This window comes from Eumetopias jubatus, unplaced genomic scaffold, assembly GCF_037043125.1.
Source record: "Eumetopias jubatus isolate StellerSeaLion01/CBP00866 unplaced genomic scaffold, mEumJub1_p1.0 scaffold_4, whole genome shotgun sequence".
Taxonomy (NCBI): domain Eukaryota; kingdom Metazoa; phylum Chordata; class Mammalia; order Carnivora; family Otariidae; genus Eumetopias; species Eumetopias jubatus.
The window spans coordinates 150,457,167-150,472,783 of NW_028274810.1; the positions used below are offsets into that span (position 1 = coordinate 150,457,167).

Sequence of the window (15,617 nt, forward strand, 5' to 3'; positions counted from 1 at the left end):
AGTAGTAATTATTAATTTGGGGATGCCTTTTACTATGTTGGGTGGTATCATCGTTAGGATCGTTCTGTGTGACCATATATATAAATAAACAATACAGTTTGATCTGAACAGATTTCAAAGACATTTGGCATTTGAGAACCTTAATATTGTTCTTTAGGAAAATTACAGTTTAATAATTTATATGGAGACATCTATACATACTTCTTTTAGTTAGGGTGGTACTACCTACTGTAACAAACAAATATAAAGTGTATAGAGGCTTAGATGCTACAAGTTAATTCTTGTTCTCACAGCAGTGTGAAAGAGAAAAACAAGTTGGTTGAGTAGGTTTCTTTTGTGTAGTCATTCAGGATCCAGGAAGTCACAGGCTCTGCCATCCTCATCACATTTCCAGCATCACTCTGGGGGCCATTTCCATTTTAGCCAGATGAGTGAGTACATATGGAAAGTTTTTATAGGTTAGTTCTGGAAGTAGCAGATACTAATTTATTCATATTCTGTTGGCGGAAATTCAATCACATGCCCACAGCTAATATAGAAGGAGGCTGGAAAAGTTGTCAGGTGAGCTCAGGAAACAAAACAAAACAAAACAAAACAAAATGAAGGAGAACATGTATTTTAGTAAGCAGCCAGCAATTTTTCCTACAATCCACCTTTCTGGTCATGAAATAGCCATGCATATCCTTTTTCCTGACTCTTTAGTAGGAAGATCCTAAAGTTCCCAGCTTACTGCATCCAGGACAAAGCCAAGGATCTCAAGCCAGGGCATAGTGCTCCCTCTTAGGTTGGAATATGCTTCCTTGAAGTTTACAGACTATAAGATTTTCCTAATGGTGAAGCAGAAGGTAACTGCTTCATCTCCTATAATCAGTCCCATTTAGAAAGGGAAGGATGGGAAGAATGGGAAACATACAGGAAGCACTGATCAGCATGATAATGAAACCGGCTGTTCGTGAGGCCACTGAGAAGGCCCATTGTACTGACAGAAGTTTCTTCCTTGAGTCTAATTATGGTTTTTTAGAGAAGTTCCCTTGTCCATTGTTCTTTATGGCCTTCCCTTCTGGATGGTTCTCCTTTCTGGTCACATATGAAATGGATGTTCGAAATCTACAGAGTTTGCCTTCCTTGGGGGCTGCAATCTGCTGGTTTAAGTTTAGAGGTCCAAGGATTGGTTTTCATTCACATACTTTTTTAGACAAAGTTGATTTCCTTGTAAATATAATTCCCTCAGATTTTATACCCTTCTTACTATTTCTGCTTAGTTCCATGTGACCGTGCAATCTCTGCCACATATATATTTTTTAAAGTTTTTATTTAAATTTCGGTTCGTTGGCAGTGTAATATTAGTTTCAGGTGTACAGTACAGTGATTAAGCCCTTCCATACAACACCTGTGCTCATCGCAAGTGCGCTCCTTGATCCCCCTCGCCTAGGTCACCTACCCCCACCCCTCCCCTCGGAACCGTCAGTGGGTTCTCCATGGTTCAGGGTCTGTTTCTTGGTTTGCCCCTGTCTCCTGTCCTTTTCTCCCGTTTGCTTGTTTTTTTCTTAAAGTCCACATATGTCTGCAACATATTTAAATTCAATAAAATAATAAGCTTTGAAAGATGTGGATTGAATCAAATAGTGCATATAATGTAGTAAGCATGAGAATATTAGTAAATGGTAGTAATTTATACTGTTTACGGAAGAAGAGACAGAACCAGAACTCAAATTTAGGCACTTTTGTTACCTATGTCATGCTTTTTAAAACAAGATTCAAAGCATCTGAGATTCATACTTTAGCCTTTTTGTGTAACAGAATGGGTAATTGGAAAGAAACGTACTGCCAAGAGCATGCCTACAACCCCAACCCATCTGAATAAATGGTACATGATTTTCACATTTACAGATAATACTCTCTAACAGTTTGGTTTAATTGAGTATTGATAGTACTTGATAAAATGAATGTTACCAAGAACAAATAATTGGGAAATTTAATTACCAGCAATTGTATCCTTGATAATTTATTTGAAAGAATTTTGTGTTCTTTACTGATATCTAATGGGAATAAGTCAAAGACATTTTTACCCATTGCTTTAAAAATGAATTTTATGGAATAAATTATTCCTGAAGTTTGTAGATAGTCCTTTTGATGTTTTAGGACTTCATCATAATTATTTTCTTTCTCTGCAGCAGGCATTTTGGAGATCAAAGATGGGTAGAAAAGATGCCTCCACTATAAAACTTCCTGTTGATCAGTACAGAAAGCAAATTGGTAAGCAATGAATTCCCTTTGATACATTCCTGTGAATTAAGATAAAGAAAAAAGCAACTATGTGTGATATTAAGAAAATAGCTTTTCCTTAATACATACGATACACAGAATATGAATAATGAAGGACTATATATTTTTAAAGAGCAAAAAATAAGTGTAGCCTACTTACCAATGGAGAAATACACGTGTACTTGTGATTTTCAAAGCTCTTATAATTTTTGTGAATTTAATAAAAGCAAAAATGCATTTTATTATTTTTCTTAAGGCTAGATGCATTTATATGGTAAATATTTTTAGTGTTATCATCTATTAAATCATTTATTTTTATCCATGTAAAAACTTTTAATTTTGTTGACTCAATGACAATAATTTGATAAGCCTGAAATTCTTCTTTAAAATTTTACTTTAATAAAATGATGGACTAGAGAAAAGTCCACTAGTCAACGTACATAAATAACAGGAAACTTACCTATTTTATACTGTGCTCTAAGTACAGGATTTTCTACCCATTTTTTCAAGGTTACATGGAGTATTTATAAAAAATTACCCACATACAGAGTTACAAACCAAGTCCCCCCAGTTTTAAAGAATCTGTATCCTAGAACTACAACTTTGAGCAAAGGTTAGTAAATTAGAAATCGGTTAGAAGCAAAAAAGGTAACTTCCCTTTTCCATCCTGTACCCTCTCTTTTTACGTGTTCCTACTCATTCCCACCCGTTCCCACTTCTTTGGAAATAAAAAAAATAACAATTAATAAAAAACCTCTTCTAAAACACTGAAGGATAAACAGAGAAGTTACAATAGAAGTCAGAAAAAAAGTAGAAATTATTGATACCAAGAGTATATACATATTTTATACATGTGATATATAAGGTGCACTCCGTAAAGATATTTCTGTAAAACAAAAGAGATGCAAAATGAAAAGAATATTTAGAATTTATATAACCAATTAAAGACATATATATATTTAGAAAAATAAAGTCCTACTATAAATAAATAAGGTAGTCTGGAAACCCAATAGTAAAATGGGTACAAAACATGAAGAGGCAATTCATGAAAGAGGAACTCTGAATAAACAAAATAAAAACAAAACAAACAACTATTACAATAGAAAAATGAAATCAAAAGAGCCTTACAAAATGATCTAACTCATCTAACTGGTAGTCAGATAAAAGCAAATTAAAAAAAAGTATTTCTAACTGATTAAATTTCCTGAGGGATGGTTTATGATGTTTGATATTTTTTTGGTATATTCTACCTTCCTTCACTTATAGGATACCTGATGAATAAATAGTGTGGATTGTTATGTTATTTATGTGTTTAAACAGGACTGACTTATCAGATTAAAGCCTCTGATGAAATGGGATATGCTAACCACGTAAAGAATAGCCATATCAGGGATCAGTTCACAATTCAACTCTTAAATATACAATTCTTAGAATTTTGACAAGCGTAAATACCTGTGTAACCAGAAACGCCAATCAAAATAGAAACATTTCCATTTTCTCAGGTAATTCTTCATATCTGCTTCCAGTCAGTCTCTACCTACCTCCATATGCAACCACTGTTCTGATTTCTATCACCATAGATGAATTTTTTCTAAAAAAAAACCCTGCAAAGTTTGTTATTGAAATTTTTATCTAATAATCAACTTTGGAGAATAGACATTAAAATCTAAAGTCTTCTGTATTATAAATAAACATGACATATCTTTTATTTAGTTCTATTCATATTTATTAGAGCCAAGGAAGGGTGAGACAAAGTAATATAATTGTGAGGCCTCAGCCCTGTTCTTATACTAAATTGTTTAGAGGGTGCTGTGATATGCATTATATTCCCATACAAAGTTCTCTTTCCTATTTTACTTCCTCTTGAAAATACTAGCTCCACAAGATCCACCTGTCTCACAAGGTTCTTTGGAGAGTCATGAGAAGTGTCAGACCAGTTTGTAAACTACAGTGTTGCATGGATATGAGTTATCCTGTGTGTACTTTGCAAATACAGTAATCATAATCTAACACAATATATTAAAAGTAAAAGAGTGATGGTATACTTTGTTCACTACTTTTAAGGATAATGCACTGCAGTCTTAAGGTTCTTATGCATATACTATAGAATATTATGATATATGTAAGGTTTTGTAAAGACAGAGAAATGAAATAGAAAAGATATTGACTAGTTAATTAATACAGACTAACTAATTAAGATATTAACTAATTCGAGGATTTTCTCAAGGAAGCATTATCTGATTTTCCATATCAGAGTTAGAAAGTACCACAAGCCTGAACTCATACTAATGATGATAGATCTTAAATGGAGTCCTATGCAGATGTTTCCCAATCTGATAAAAAATGTGAGGAGGGAATAAATCAGACATAATTATCTTGAAGAGATACCTCAGTATTGGTGGTAAAAAAAAAAAGAAATATACAGGGCAGAGCAAGATGGCGGATAGGAGACCTGGATTTCGTCTGGTCTCAGGAACTCAGCTGAATAGGGATCAAACCATTCTGAACACCTACGCACTCAACAGGAGATCTAAGAGAAGAATAGCAACAACTCTCTGAACAGAAAAGCGACCACTTTCTGGAGGGAGGCGGAGCAAGATGGCGGAGGAGTAGGAGACCTGGATTTCGCCTGGTCCCAGGAATTCAGCTGAATGGGGATCAAACCATTGACTGGAAAGCTTGCAGGGAACAAAAGCACCCGAGAGCAAACCCGAGCAGATTGCTTAGCCCGGACCAACAAGGGCGGGGCAATTCCACCTCCTGCAAAGACATTTGGAAACCACGGCAACAGGACCCTCCCCCAGAAGATCAGAACGAACAGCCAGCCAAGACCAAGTTTACTGATCAAGGAGAATGGGAGAACCCCAGCGCTAGGGGAATACTACACATAGAATTCATGGCTTTTTTTTACCATGATTCATTAGTTTTTCAAAGTTAATTTTTTTTAACTGTTTTTTTTTTTTTGAATTTTTCTATGTCCCTTTTTCAACCAACATCTTATCAATCCCTTTAAAAAAAAAACTTTTATTTTTCATTTTTAGAGTCATATTCTATCCCTTCATAGTAGTTATCCTTATTTTTGGCATATATATATAAATTGTTCTCTCTTTAAAATTTTGAGATACAGTTTCTTCTAACACATCAAAATATACCCTAAATCATTAGTGTATGGCTTTGTTCTAGTCTCCTGCCTGATCACATTCTGTCCCTTTTTTTTTCTTTTTTTTTTTAAATCTTCTTTTTTCAAACAACTTCTTATCTTATCAATTCCTTTTATAAAATCTTTTATAATTTTCATCTTTACAGTCATATTCCATCCCTTCATTGTATCAACCCTTATTTTGTACATATATAGTCTTTCTTTCTTTAAAATATTAGGAGGCACTTTCTCCTAACAGACCAAAATACAACCAAAATCTAGTGTGTGGCACTGATCTATGCACTAGCCTGATCATATTAATCATATTATTTTTTTTTGTCTTGTTCGGTTTTTGTTTGTTTTTATCTTTTTCTTTTTTTTTTCCTCTTTCTTCTTTCTTTCCCTTTCTTTTCCCCTGGTTTCAGGTCTTTTCTGGTTTGTTTAGAGTATATTGGCTGGGGACATTGTTAACCTGTTAGCATTTTGTTCTCTCATTCATCTATTCTCCCCTGGACAAAATGACAAGATGAAAAAAATCACCTCAGCAAAAAGAACAAGAGGTAGTACCGTCTGCCAGGGACCTACTTGATACAGACATTAGTATGATGTCAGACCTAGAGTTCAGAATCATGATTTTAAAGATACTAGCTAGGCTTGAAAAAAGCATGGAAGTTATTAGAGACACCCTTCCTGGAGAAATAAAAGAACTAAAATCTAACCAAATCGAAATCAAAAAGGCTATTAATGAGGTGCAATCAAATATGGGGGCACTAACTGCTAGGGTAAATGAGGCAGAAGAGAGATTTAGCGATATAGAAGACCAAATGATGGAAAATAAAGAAGCTGAGAAAAAGAGAGAGAAACAACTACTGGATCACGAGGGCAGAATTCGAGAGGTAAGCGATACGATAAGACGAAACAACATTAGAATAATTGGGATCCCAGAAGAAGAAGAAAGAGAGAGAGGGGCAGAAGGTATATTGGAGCAAATTATAGCAGAGGACTTCTCTAATGTGGGGAAGGAAACAGGCATCAAAATCCAGGAGGCACAGAGAACCCCTCTCAAAATCAATAAAAATAGGTCAACACCCCGACATCTAAGAGTAAAAGTTACGAGTCTCAGAGACAAAGAGAAAATCTTGAAAGCAGCTCAGGAGAAGAGAGATGTAACCTATAATGGTAGAAACATTAGATTGGCAACAGACCTATCCACAGAGACCTGGCAGGCCAGAAAGGACTGGCATGATATCTTCAGAGCACTAAACGAGAAAAATATGCAGCCAAGAATACTATATCCAGCTAGGCTGTCATTGAAAATAGAAGGAGAGATAAAAAACTTCCAGGACAAACAAAAACTAAAGGAATTTGCAAACACGAAACCGGCTCTCCAAGAAATATTGAAAGGGGTCCTCTAAGCAAAGAGAGAGCCTAAAAGCAGCATAGACCAGAAAGGAATACAGACAATATACAGTCACAGTCACCTTACAGGCAATACAATGGCACTAAATTCATATCTTTCAATAGTTACCCTGAATGCAAATGGGCTAAATGCCTCAATCATAAGACACAGGCTATCAGATTGGATTAAAAAACAAGACCCATCGATATGCTGTCTGCAAGAGACTCATTTTAGACCCAAAGACACCCCCAGATTGAAAGTGAGGGGGTGGAAAACCATTTACCATGCTAACGGACACCAAAAGAAAGCTGGGGTGGCAATCCTTATATCAGACAAAATAGATTTTAAACCAAGGACTGTAATAAGAGATGAGGAAGGACACTATATCCTACTTAAAGGGTCTATCCAACAAGAAGATCTAACAATTGTAAATATCTATGCCCCTAACATGGGAGCAGCCAATTATATAAGGCAATGAATAACAAAAGCAAAGAAACACATTGACAAGAATGCAATAATAGTGGGGGACTTTAACATCCCTTTGACTGAAATGGACAGATCATCTAAGCAAAAGATCAACAAGGAAATAAAGACTTTAAATGACACACTGGACCAAATGGACTTCACAGACATATTCAGAACATTCCATCCCAAAGTAACGGAAAACACATTCTTCTCTAGTGCCCATGGAACAGTCTCCAGAATAGATCACATCCTAGGTCACAAATCAGGTCTCAACCGGTACCAAAAGATTGGGATTATTCCCTGAATATTTTCAGACCACAGTGCTTTGAAACTAGAACTCAATCACAAGAGGAAAGTCGGAAAGAACTCAAATACATGGAGGCTAAAGAGCATCCTACTAAAGAATGAATGGGTCAACCAGGAAATTAAAGAAGAATTAAAAAAATTCATGGAGGCCAATGAAAATGAAAACACAACTGTTCAAAATCTTTGGGATACAGCAAAGGCAGTCCCTAAGAGGAAAGTATAATAGCAATACAAGCCTTTCTCAAGAAACAAGAAAGGTCTCAAATACACACCCTCACCCTACACCTAAAGGAGCTAGAGAAAAAACAGCAAATAAAGCCCAAACCCAGCAGGAGAAGAGAAATAATAAAGATCAGAGCAGAAATCAATGAAATAGAAACCAAAAGAACAGTAGAACAGATCAATGAAACTAGGAGCTGGTTCTTTGAAAGAATTAACAAGACTGATAAACCCCTGGCCAGACTTATCAGAGATCGAGTGAGAGAGAAACAGCATGAGAGGGGAGAGAGTCAGAGGGAGGATCAGGCTCCCCACTGAGCTGGGAGCCCGATGTGGGACTCGATCCCAGGACTTCGGGATCATGACCTGAGCCGAAGCTGGCCAGACTTATCAAAAAGAAAAGAGAAAGGACCCAAATGAACAAAATCATGAATGAAAGGGAGAGATCACAACCAACACCAAAGACATACAAACAATTATAAGAACATATTATGAACAACTCTATGCCAGCAAATTAGATAACTTGGAAGAAATGGATGCATTCCTAGAGATGTATCAACTACTAAAACTGAACCAGGAAGAAATAGAAAACCTGAACAGACTTATAACTGCTAAAGAAATGGAAGCAGTCATCAAAAATCTCCCAACAAACAAAAGCCCAGGGCCAGATGGCTTCCCAGGGGAATTCTACCAAACATTTAAAGAAGAATTAATACCTATTCTCCTGAAACTGTTCCAAAAAGGAGAAATGGAAGGAAAACTTCCAAACTCATTTGATGAGGCCACCATTACCTTGATCCCAAAACCAGACAAAGACCCCATCAAAAAGGAGAATTACAGACCAATATCCATAATGAACATGGATGCAAAAATTCTCACCAAAATACTAGCCAATAGGATCCAACAGCACATTAAAAGGATTATTCACCACGACCAAGTGGGATTTATTCCTGGGCTGCAAGGCTGGTTCAACATCCGCAAATCAATCAACGTGATACAATACATTAACAAAAGAAAGAACAAGAATCATATGATCCTCTCAATAGATGCAGAAAAAGCCTTTGACAAAGTACAGCATCCTTTCTTGATCAAAACTCTTCAGAGTATAGGGATAGAGGGTACCTACCTCAATATCATAAAAGCCATCTATGAAAAACCTACCACGAATATCATTCTCAATGGGGAAAAGCTGAGAGCTTTCCGCCTACGGCGAACGCGGCAGGGATGTCCACTGTCACCACTGCTATTCAACATAGTATTAGAAGTCCTAGCCACAGCAATCAGACAACAAAAAGAAATCAAAGGCATCCAAATCGGCAAAGAGGAAGTCAAACTCTCACTGTTTGCAGATGATATGATACTCGGTGTGGAAAACCCAAAAGACTCCACCCCAAAACTGCTAGAACTCATACAGGAATTCAGGAAAGTGGCAGGATATAAAATCAATGCACAGAAATCAGTGGCATTCCTCTACACCAACAAGACAGAAGAGAGACAAATTAAGGAGTCGATCCCATTTACAATTGCACCCAAAACCATAAGATACCTAGGAATAAATTTAGCCAAAGAGCCAAAGGATCTGTACTCAGAAAAGTATAAAATACTCATGAAAGAAATGGAGGAAGACACAAAGAAATGGAAAAACGTTCCATGCTCATGGATTGGAAGAACAAACATTGTGAAGATGTCAATGCTACCTAGAGCAATCTACACATTCAATGCAATCCCCATCAAAATACCATCCACTTTTTTCAAAGAAATGGAACAAATAATCCCAAAATTTGTATGGAACCAGGAAAGACCCCGAATAGCCAGAGGAATGTTGAAAAAGAAAAGCAAAGCTGGCGGCATCACAATTCCGGACTTCCAGCTCTATTACAAAGCTGTCATCATCAAGACAATATGGTCCTGGCACAAAAACAGACACATAGATCAATGGAACAGAATAGAGAGCTCCGAAATGGACCCTCAAGTCTATGGTAAACTAATCTTCGACAAAGCAGGAAAGAATGTCCAATGGCAAGAAGACAGTCTCTTCAACAAATGGTGTTGGGAAAATTGGACAGCCACATGCAGAAGAATGAAACTGGACCATTTCCTTACACCACACACAAAAATAGACTCAAAATGGTTGAAAGACCTAGACATGAGACAGGAGTCCATCAAAATCCTAAAGGAGAACACGGGCAGCAACCTCTTCGATTTCAGCCACAGCAACTTCTTCCTAGAAACATCGCCAAAGGCAAGGGAAGCCAGGGCAAAAATGAACTATTGGGATTTCATCAAGATAAAAACCTTTTGCACAGCAAAAGAAACAGTCCACAAAAGCAAAAGACAACCGACAGAATGGGAGAAAATATTTGCAAATGGTATATCAGATACAGGGGTAGTATCCAAAATCTATAAAGAACTTATCAAACTCAACACCCAAAGAACAAATAATCCAGTCAAGAAATGGGCAGAAGACATGAACAGACATTTTTCCAAAGAAGACATCCAAATGGCCAACAGACACATGAAAAAGTGCTCAACATCACTCGGCATCAGGGAAATCCACATCAAAACCTCAATGAGATACCACCTCACACCGTCCGAATGGCTAAAATTAACAAGTCAGGAAACGACAGATGTTGGCGGGGATGCGGAGAAAGGGGAACCCTCCTACACTGTTGGTGGGAATGCGAGCTGGTGCAACCACTCTGGAAAACAGTATGGAGGTTCCTCAAAGAGTTGAAAATAGAGCTACCATAGGATCCAGCAATTGCACTACTGGGTATTTACTTCAAAGATACAAATGTAGGGATCCGAAGGGGTATGTGCACCCCAATGTTTATAGCAGCAATGTCCACAATAGCCAAACTGTGGAGAGAGCCAAGATGTGCATCGACAGATGAATGGATAAAGAAGAGGTGGTATATATACACAATGGAATATTCTGCAGCCATAAAACGGAATGAGACCTTGCCATTTGCAATGACGTGAATGGAACTGGAGGGTGTTAGGCTGAGTGAAATAAGTCAATCAGAGAAAGACATGTATCATATGACCTCACTGATATGAGGAATTCTTAATCTCAGGAAACAAAATGAGGGTTGGTGTGGGGTGGGAGGAATGGGGTTGCTGGGTGATAGACATTGGGGAGGGTATGTGCTATGGTGAGTGCTGAATTGTGCAAGACTGTTGAATCACAGATCTGTACCTCTGAAACAAATAATGCAATATATTTTAAGAAAAAAAAAAAGAAGAAGATAGCAGGAGCGGAAGAATGAAGGGGGGAATCGGAGGGGGAGACGAACCATGAGAGACGATGGACTCTCAAAAACAAACTGAGGGTTCTAGAGGGGGTGGGGGTGGGGGATGAGTTAACCTGGTAATGGGTATTAAAGAGGGCACATCCTGTGTGGAGCACTGGGTGTCATGCCCAAACAATGAATCATGGAACACTACATCAAAAACTTATTATGTAATGCATGGTGATTAACATAGTAATAAAAATTTTAAAAAAAGAAATATAAATAGCAAATAAAATGAGTGTCATAGTGGGTTTTTTTTACTATTAAAGTTATTGGTAAGCTAATGTAATTGCTAGTTAATAAACATTCACAAGGAATAGTGGTATTACATATGTGCAATGTCCTCTTGTTATGAAATCTCACTTATTTATATAATTTTTGTATGGTCAGTCAGTAACTATATTTGTTTGGCTATACCAGTGCCATGTTTTGAATAATGATTTTAATATCACTGTTTACTATTTATTTTCTGCTAAAAGTTTTTTCAATTATGTACTAAATGACAATAATTAATGGCTTTTAATAAAAGCTTTCTTTACAATATTCTTTGCTCAGATAAGAATCAAATGGGCTGACGCTGTGACTGTAAACACCTTGTAGATACTGAATCCTTACATTAAAATGGACACTGTTTTGATTACTATAGCATGATCTTGAAATGTGTAGTGAAGATGTAATACCTTCTCGATTTCAAGGCAATGCACCTAAGAAAAACAATATTCTGAAACATTGCTGGCTTAAAGAGGAAATAAGTTGGTTTGGGTCTTTTCATTTCTTCAGATATAATATTGTAAAAATAGAGAGTAAGATTGCCTAATATTACATGTATTATTCTAGAGATAAAGTATTTCAAGATTGGAAGAGAATTTTAAAAACTGCTTTAACATAATTAAGATATTTTCTAAGTATATGTTATTAAGTATGTCAGGCCAATTAATATTTATATGTATTAGGTAAACCTTTATAAAAATACAACTAATTTACTTGTAAATCTCTATTTTCTTATATAATAAAAGTTGATAACAATTATTAAGCATCTTGTGCCAGGCATATCTTATTTTATCTTCACAGTAGTCCTGTAAAAAAGCAACTACTATTATATAACTCCATTATATAGATCAAGAAGACTTGGCACAGGTGTGTTAAAGAATTTTCCCAAGATTCTACAATTGTTAGGAGGTAGATCCAGGACTCAATTCCAAGAAATTGACCCTTAATCCCTTCACTATACTTCTTTTTTGGGGTTGAAGACTATATTAGGTACTGGCAGATGCAAAGATAATTAAGTCACAAGATTTGAGTTCATGGGATTGACAGTATAAATAGCACTTTGGCTGTCAGGAGAGTCTGAGGTACCTCTCTCTGCTCCTGATTTAGAAAGGCCAAATTATGATGCTTCCATTTCTTAATTCTCTCTATTTTTAAAATTCCTAAGACATTATTATTATAGTTTATTCAGTCAAAGCTCATACAATTGTATACATATTTACCACTTACCCTGCTCTTAATTCTCATTTACATCCCAGGCCTTAAATCTGAAATCATGTTCTTTGTGCCCGATGAACATTTTTTAGAATTTCTTACTGTATGTCTACTTGTGGCAAGTTCTGTTTCTTTCTTTTATGATATTAACATACCATTTTTAAAAGTTTTTATTGAAGTTCCAGTTAGTTAACATACATTGTAATATTAGTTTTAGGTGTACAATTTAGTGATTTAACACTTCCATGCAATGCCCAGTGCTCATTACAGTAAGTGTACTCAACTTCTATCATCTATTTAACCCACCCCCCACCCACCTCTTGCTGGTAACCATGTTCGTTCTCTATAGTTGAGTCTGTTTCTTGGTTTCCCCCTGCCTCTCATTTTGTTTTTTAAATTCTACACATCAGTGAAATCATATGGTATTTGTCTTTCTCTGATTGACTTATTTCACTTAGCATAATACCCTCTAGCTCTATCCACATCATTGCAAATGGCAAGATTTCTGAGTGAGTAATATTCCATTTTGTGTGTGTGTGTGTGTGTGTGTGTGTGTGTGTGTGTGTGTATACACAATGGAAATGGAATTTCCTTTGGAAAAATGTCTATTTATGTCTCTGCCCATTTCTTAACTGGATTATTTATCATTTGGGTGTTGAGTTTGATAAGTTCTTTACAGATTTTAGATACTAACCCTTTAGCTGACATGTCATTTGCATATCAAATTCTCCTATTCCATAGGTTGCCTCTTAGTTTTGTTGATTGCTCCCTTCTCTGTGCAGAAGCTTTTTATCTAGATTAAGTCCTAATACTTCATTTTTGCTTTTCTTTCCCTTGTCTCCAGAGAAGTGTTTAGTAAGAAGTTGCTACAGCCAATGTCAAAGAGGTTGCTGCCTGTGTTCTCCTCTAGGATTTTGATGGTTTAGGTCTTTTCATCCATTTTGAATTTATTTTTGTGTATGGTATAAGAAAGTAGTCCAGTTTCATTCTTCTGCATATTACTGTCCAGTTTCCCCACTACCATTTGTTGAAGAGAATGTCTTTTTTTTTCCATTGGATTTTTTTTCCTGCTTTGTTAAAGATTAGTTGACCATATAGTTATGGGTCCCTTTCTGGGTTTTCTATTCTGTTCCACTGATCTATGTGTCTGTTTTTGTGACAGTACCATACTGTCTTGTAATATAGCTTGAAGTCTCGAATTGTCATGCTTCAAGATTGCTTTGGCTGTTTGGGTCTCTTGTGGTTCCATACAAATTTTAGGATTGTTGTTCTAGCTCTGCGAAAAATGGTGGTGGTATTTTGATAGGGATTGCATTAGATGTTTAGATTGCTTTGGGTAGTATAAACATTTCAACAATATTTTTTCTTCCAATCCATGAGCATGCAATGTTTTTTCATTTCTTTGTATCCTGTTCAATTTCTTTCATAAGTGTTCTATAGTTTTCAGAGTACAGATCTTTTACCTCTTTGGTTAGGTTTATTCCTAGATATCTTCTGGTTTTTGGTGCAGTTGTAAAGGAGCTCAATTCCTTTTCTCTTTCTGTTGTTTCATTATTGGTGTATAGAAATGCAACAGATGATTTTGTATCCTATGACATTTTTGAATTCGTGTGTCAGTTCTAGCAATTTTTTGGTGGAGTCTTTCCAGTTTTCTACATAGAGTATCATATTGTCTGCAAATAGGGAAAGTTTGACTTCTCCTTTGCCTATTTGGATGCCTTTTATTTCTTTTTGCTGTCTGATTGCTGAAGCCAGGACTTCCAGTAGTGTGCTAAATAACAATGGTGAGAGTGGACATCCCTTTCTTGTTCCTGACTGTACAGGAAAAGCTCTCATTTTTTCCCCATTGAGGATGATGTTTGCTGTGGGTCTTTTGTATATGGCCTTTGTGTTGTTGAGGTATGTTCCCTCTGTCTCTACTTTATGGAGAGATTTTTTTCTTTTTTTTAATCAAGAATGGATAGTGCACTTTGTCAAATGCTTTTTCTGCATTTATTGAGAAGATTATATGGTTCTTATCCTTTCTCTTATTAATGTGGTGTATCACATTGACTGATTTGTGGATACTGAACCTCCCTTGCAGCCCAGGAATAAATCCCACTTGATCTTGGTGAATGATTCCTTTAATGTACTGTTGGATTCGATTTGCTAGTATCTTGTTGAGACTTTTTGCATCCATGTTCATCATGGACGTTGGCCTGTAATTCTCCTTTTTTGTGGGGTCTTTGTCTGGTTTTGGGATCAAGGTAATGCTGGCCTCATAGAATGAGTTTGGAAGTTTTCCTTCCATTTCTGTTTTTTGGAACAGTTTGAGAAGAATATTAATTCTTCTTTGAATGTTTGCTAGAATTCCCCTGGAAGGCCATCTGGCCTGGACTTTTGTTTGTTGGGAGATTTTTTTATGACTGATCCAATTTCTTTGCTGGTTATGGGGACATACCATTATTTTTGAAATATGTTTTCTCTGGTTATAGAATTCTCATTTGGCAGGTTTTTGTTTTTATTTCAATGTGTGTTCTTTCAACACATGAAAATATTACTCCACTGCATTTTGGCTATTATTTTTTGTCACTGGGAAGTCAATCTAAATGTTGCTTCTTTAAAAATAATCAATCTTTTTTTTTGTACCTCCTTTTAAAATTTTGTGTCTTTGGATTTCTGTAGTTTCACTATGATGAGTTTAGGTATAAGTTTGACTTAATTTATCCTACTTGAGGTATTGTTATTGTAATGGTATATGTTTTGTAGATTCATTTCTTTAATATGTCCTAGAAAATTCTTAGCCATTGTTTCCTCAAAATATTACTCCAGTTTTCTTCCTCTTCTCTCCTTTTCCTGTTGCTTTACTTTTGTCTCAACTTTAGCATTATGTTTTATGTTTTTGATATAGCCTAAGAATCTTTGCTTTTGAGTAAGTAAATTTAATTCTATATCATTTCCTGTGAATGAAAAATCTAGATATATTTTCACAATTTTATTTTGTAATTTTTACTTGTGGTGGCTTTTCTTTGCTAATCTCTACCCTACCCTTCTTTCCTGAGATATTTGG

General features: G+C 36.0%; 1 protein-coding gene across 1 annotated transcript in view; it reads left to right on the forward strand.

Moving 5' to 3' along the window:
- Nucleotides 1-15,617, forward strand: part of TRIQK (triple QxxK/R motif containing) — a 75,759-nt gene that overhangs the window by 31,029 nt on the left and 29,113 nt on the right. Inside the window, exon 2 of the mRNA XM_028111848.2 lies at nucleotides 2,175-2,256. Coding sequence (XP_027967649.1) covers nucleotides 2,196-2,256 — 61 coding nt within the window. The 5' untranslated portion in view covers nucleotides 2,175-2,195. The remainder of the gene's footprint in view (nucleotides 1-2,174; nucleotides 2,257-15,617) is intronic.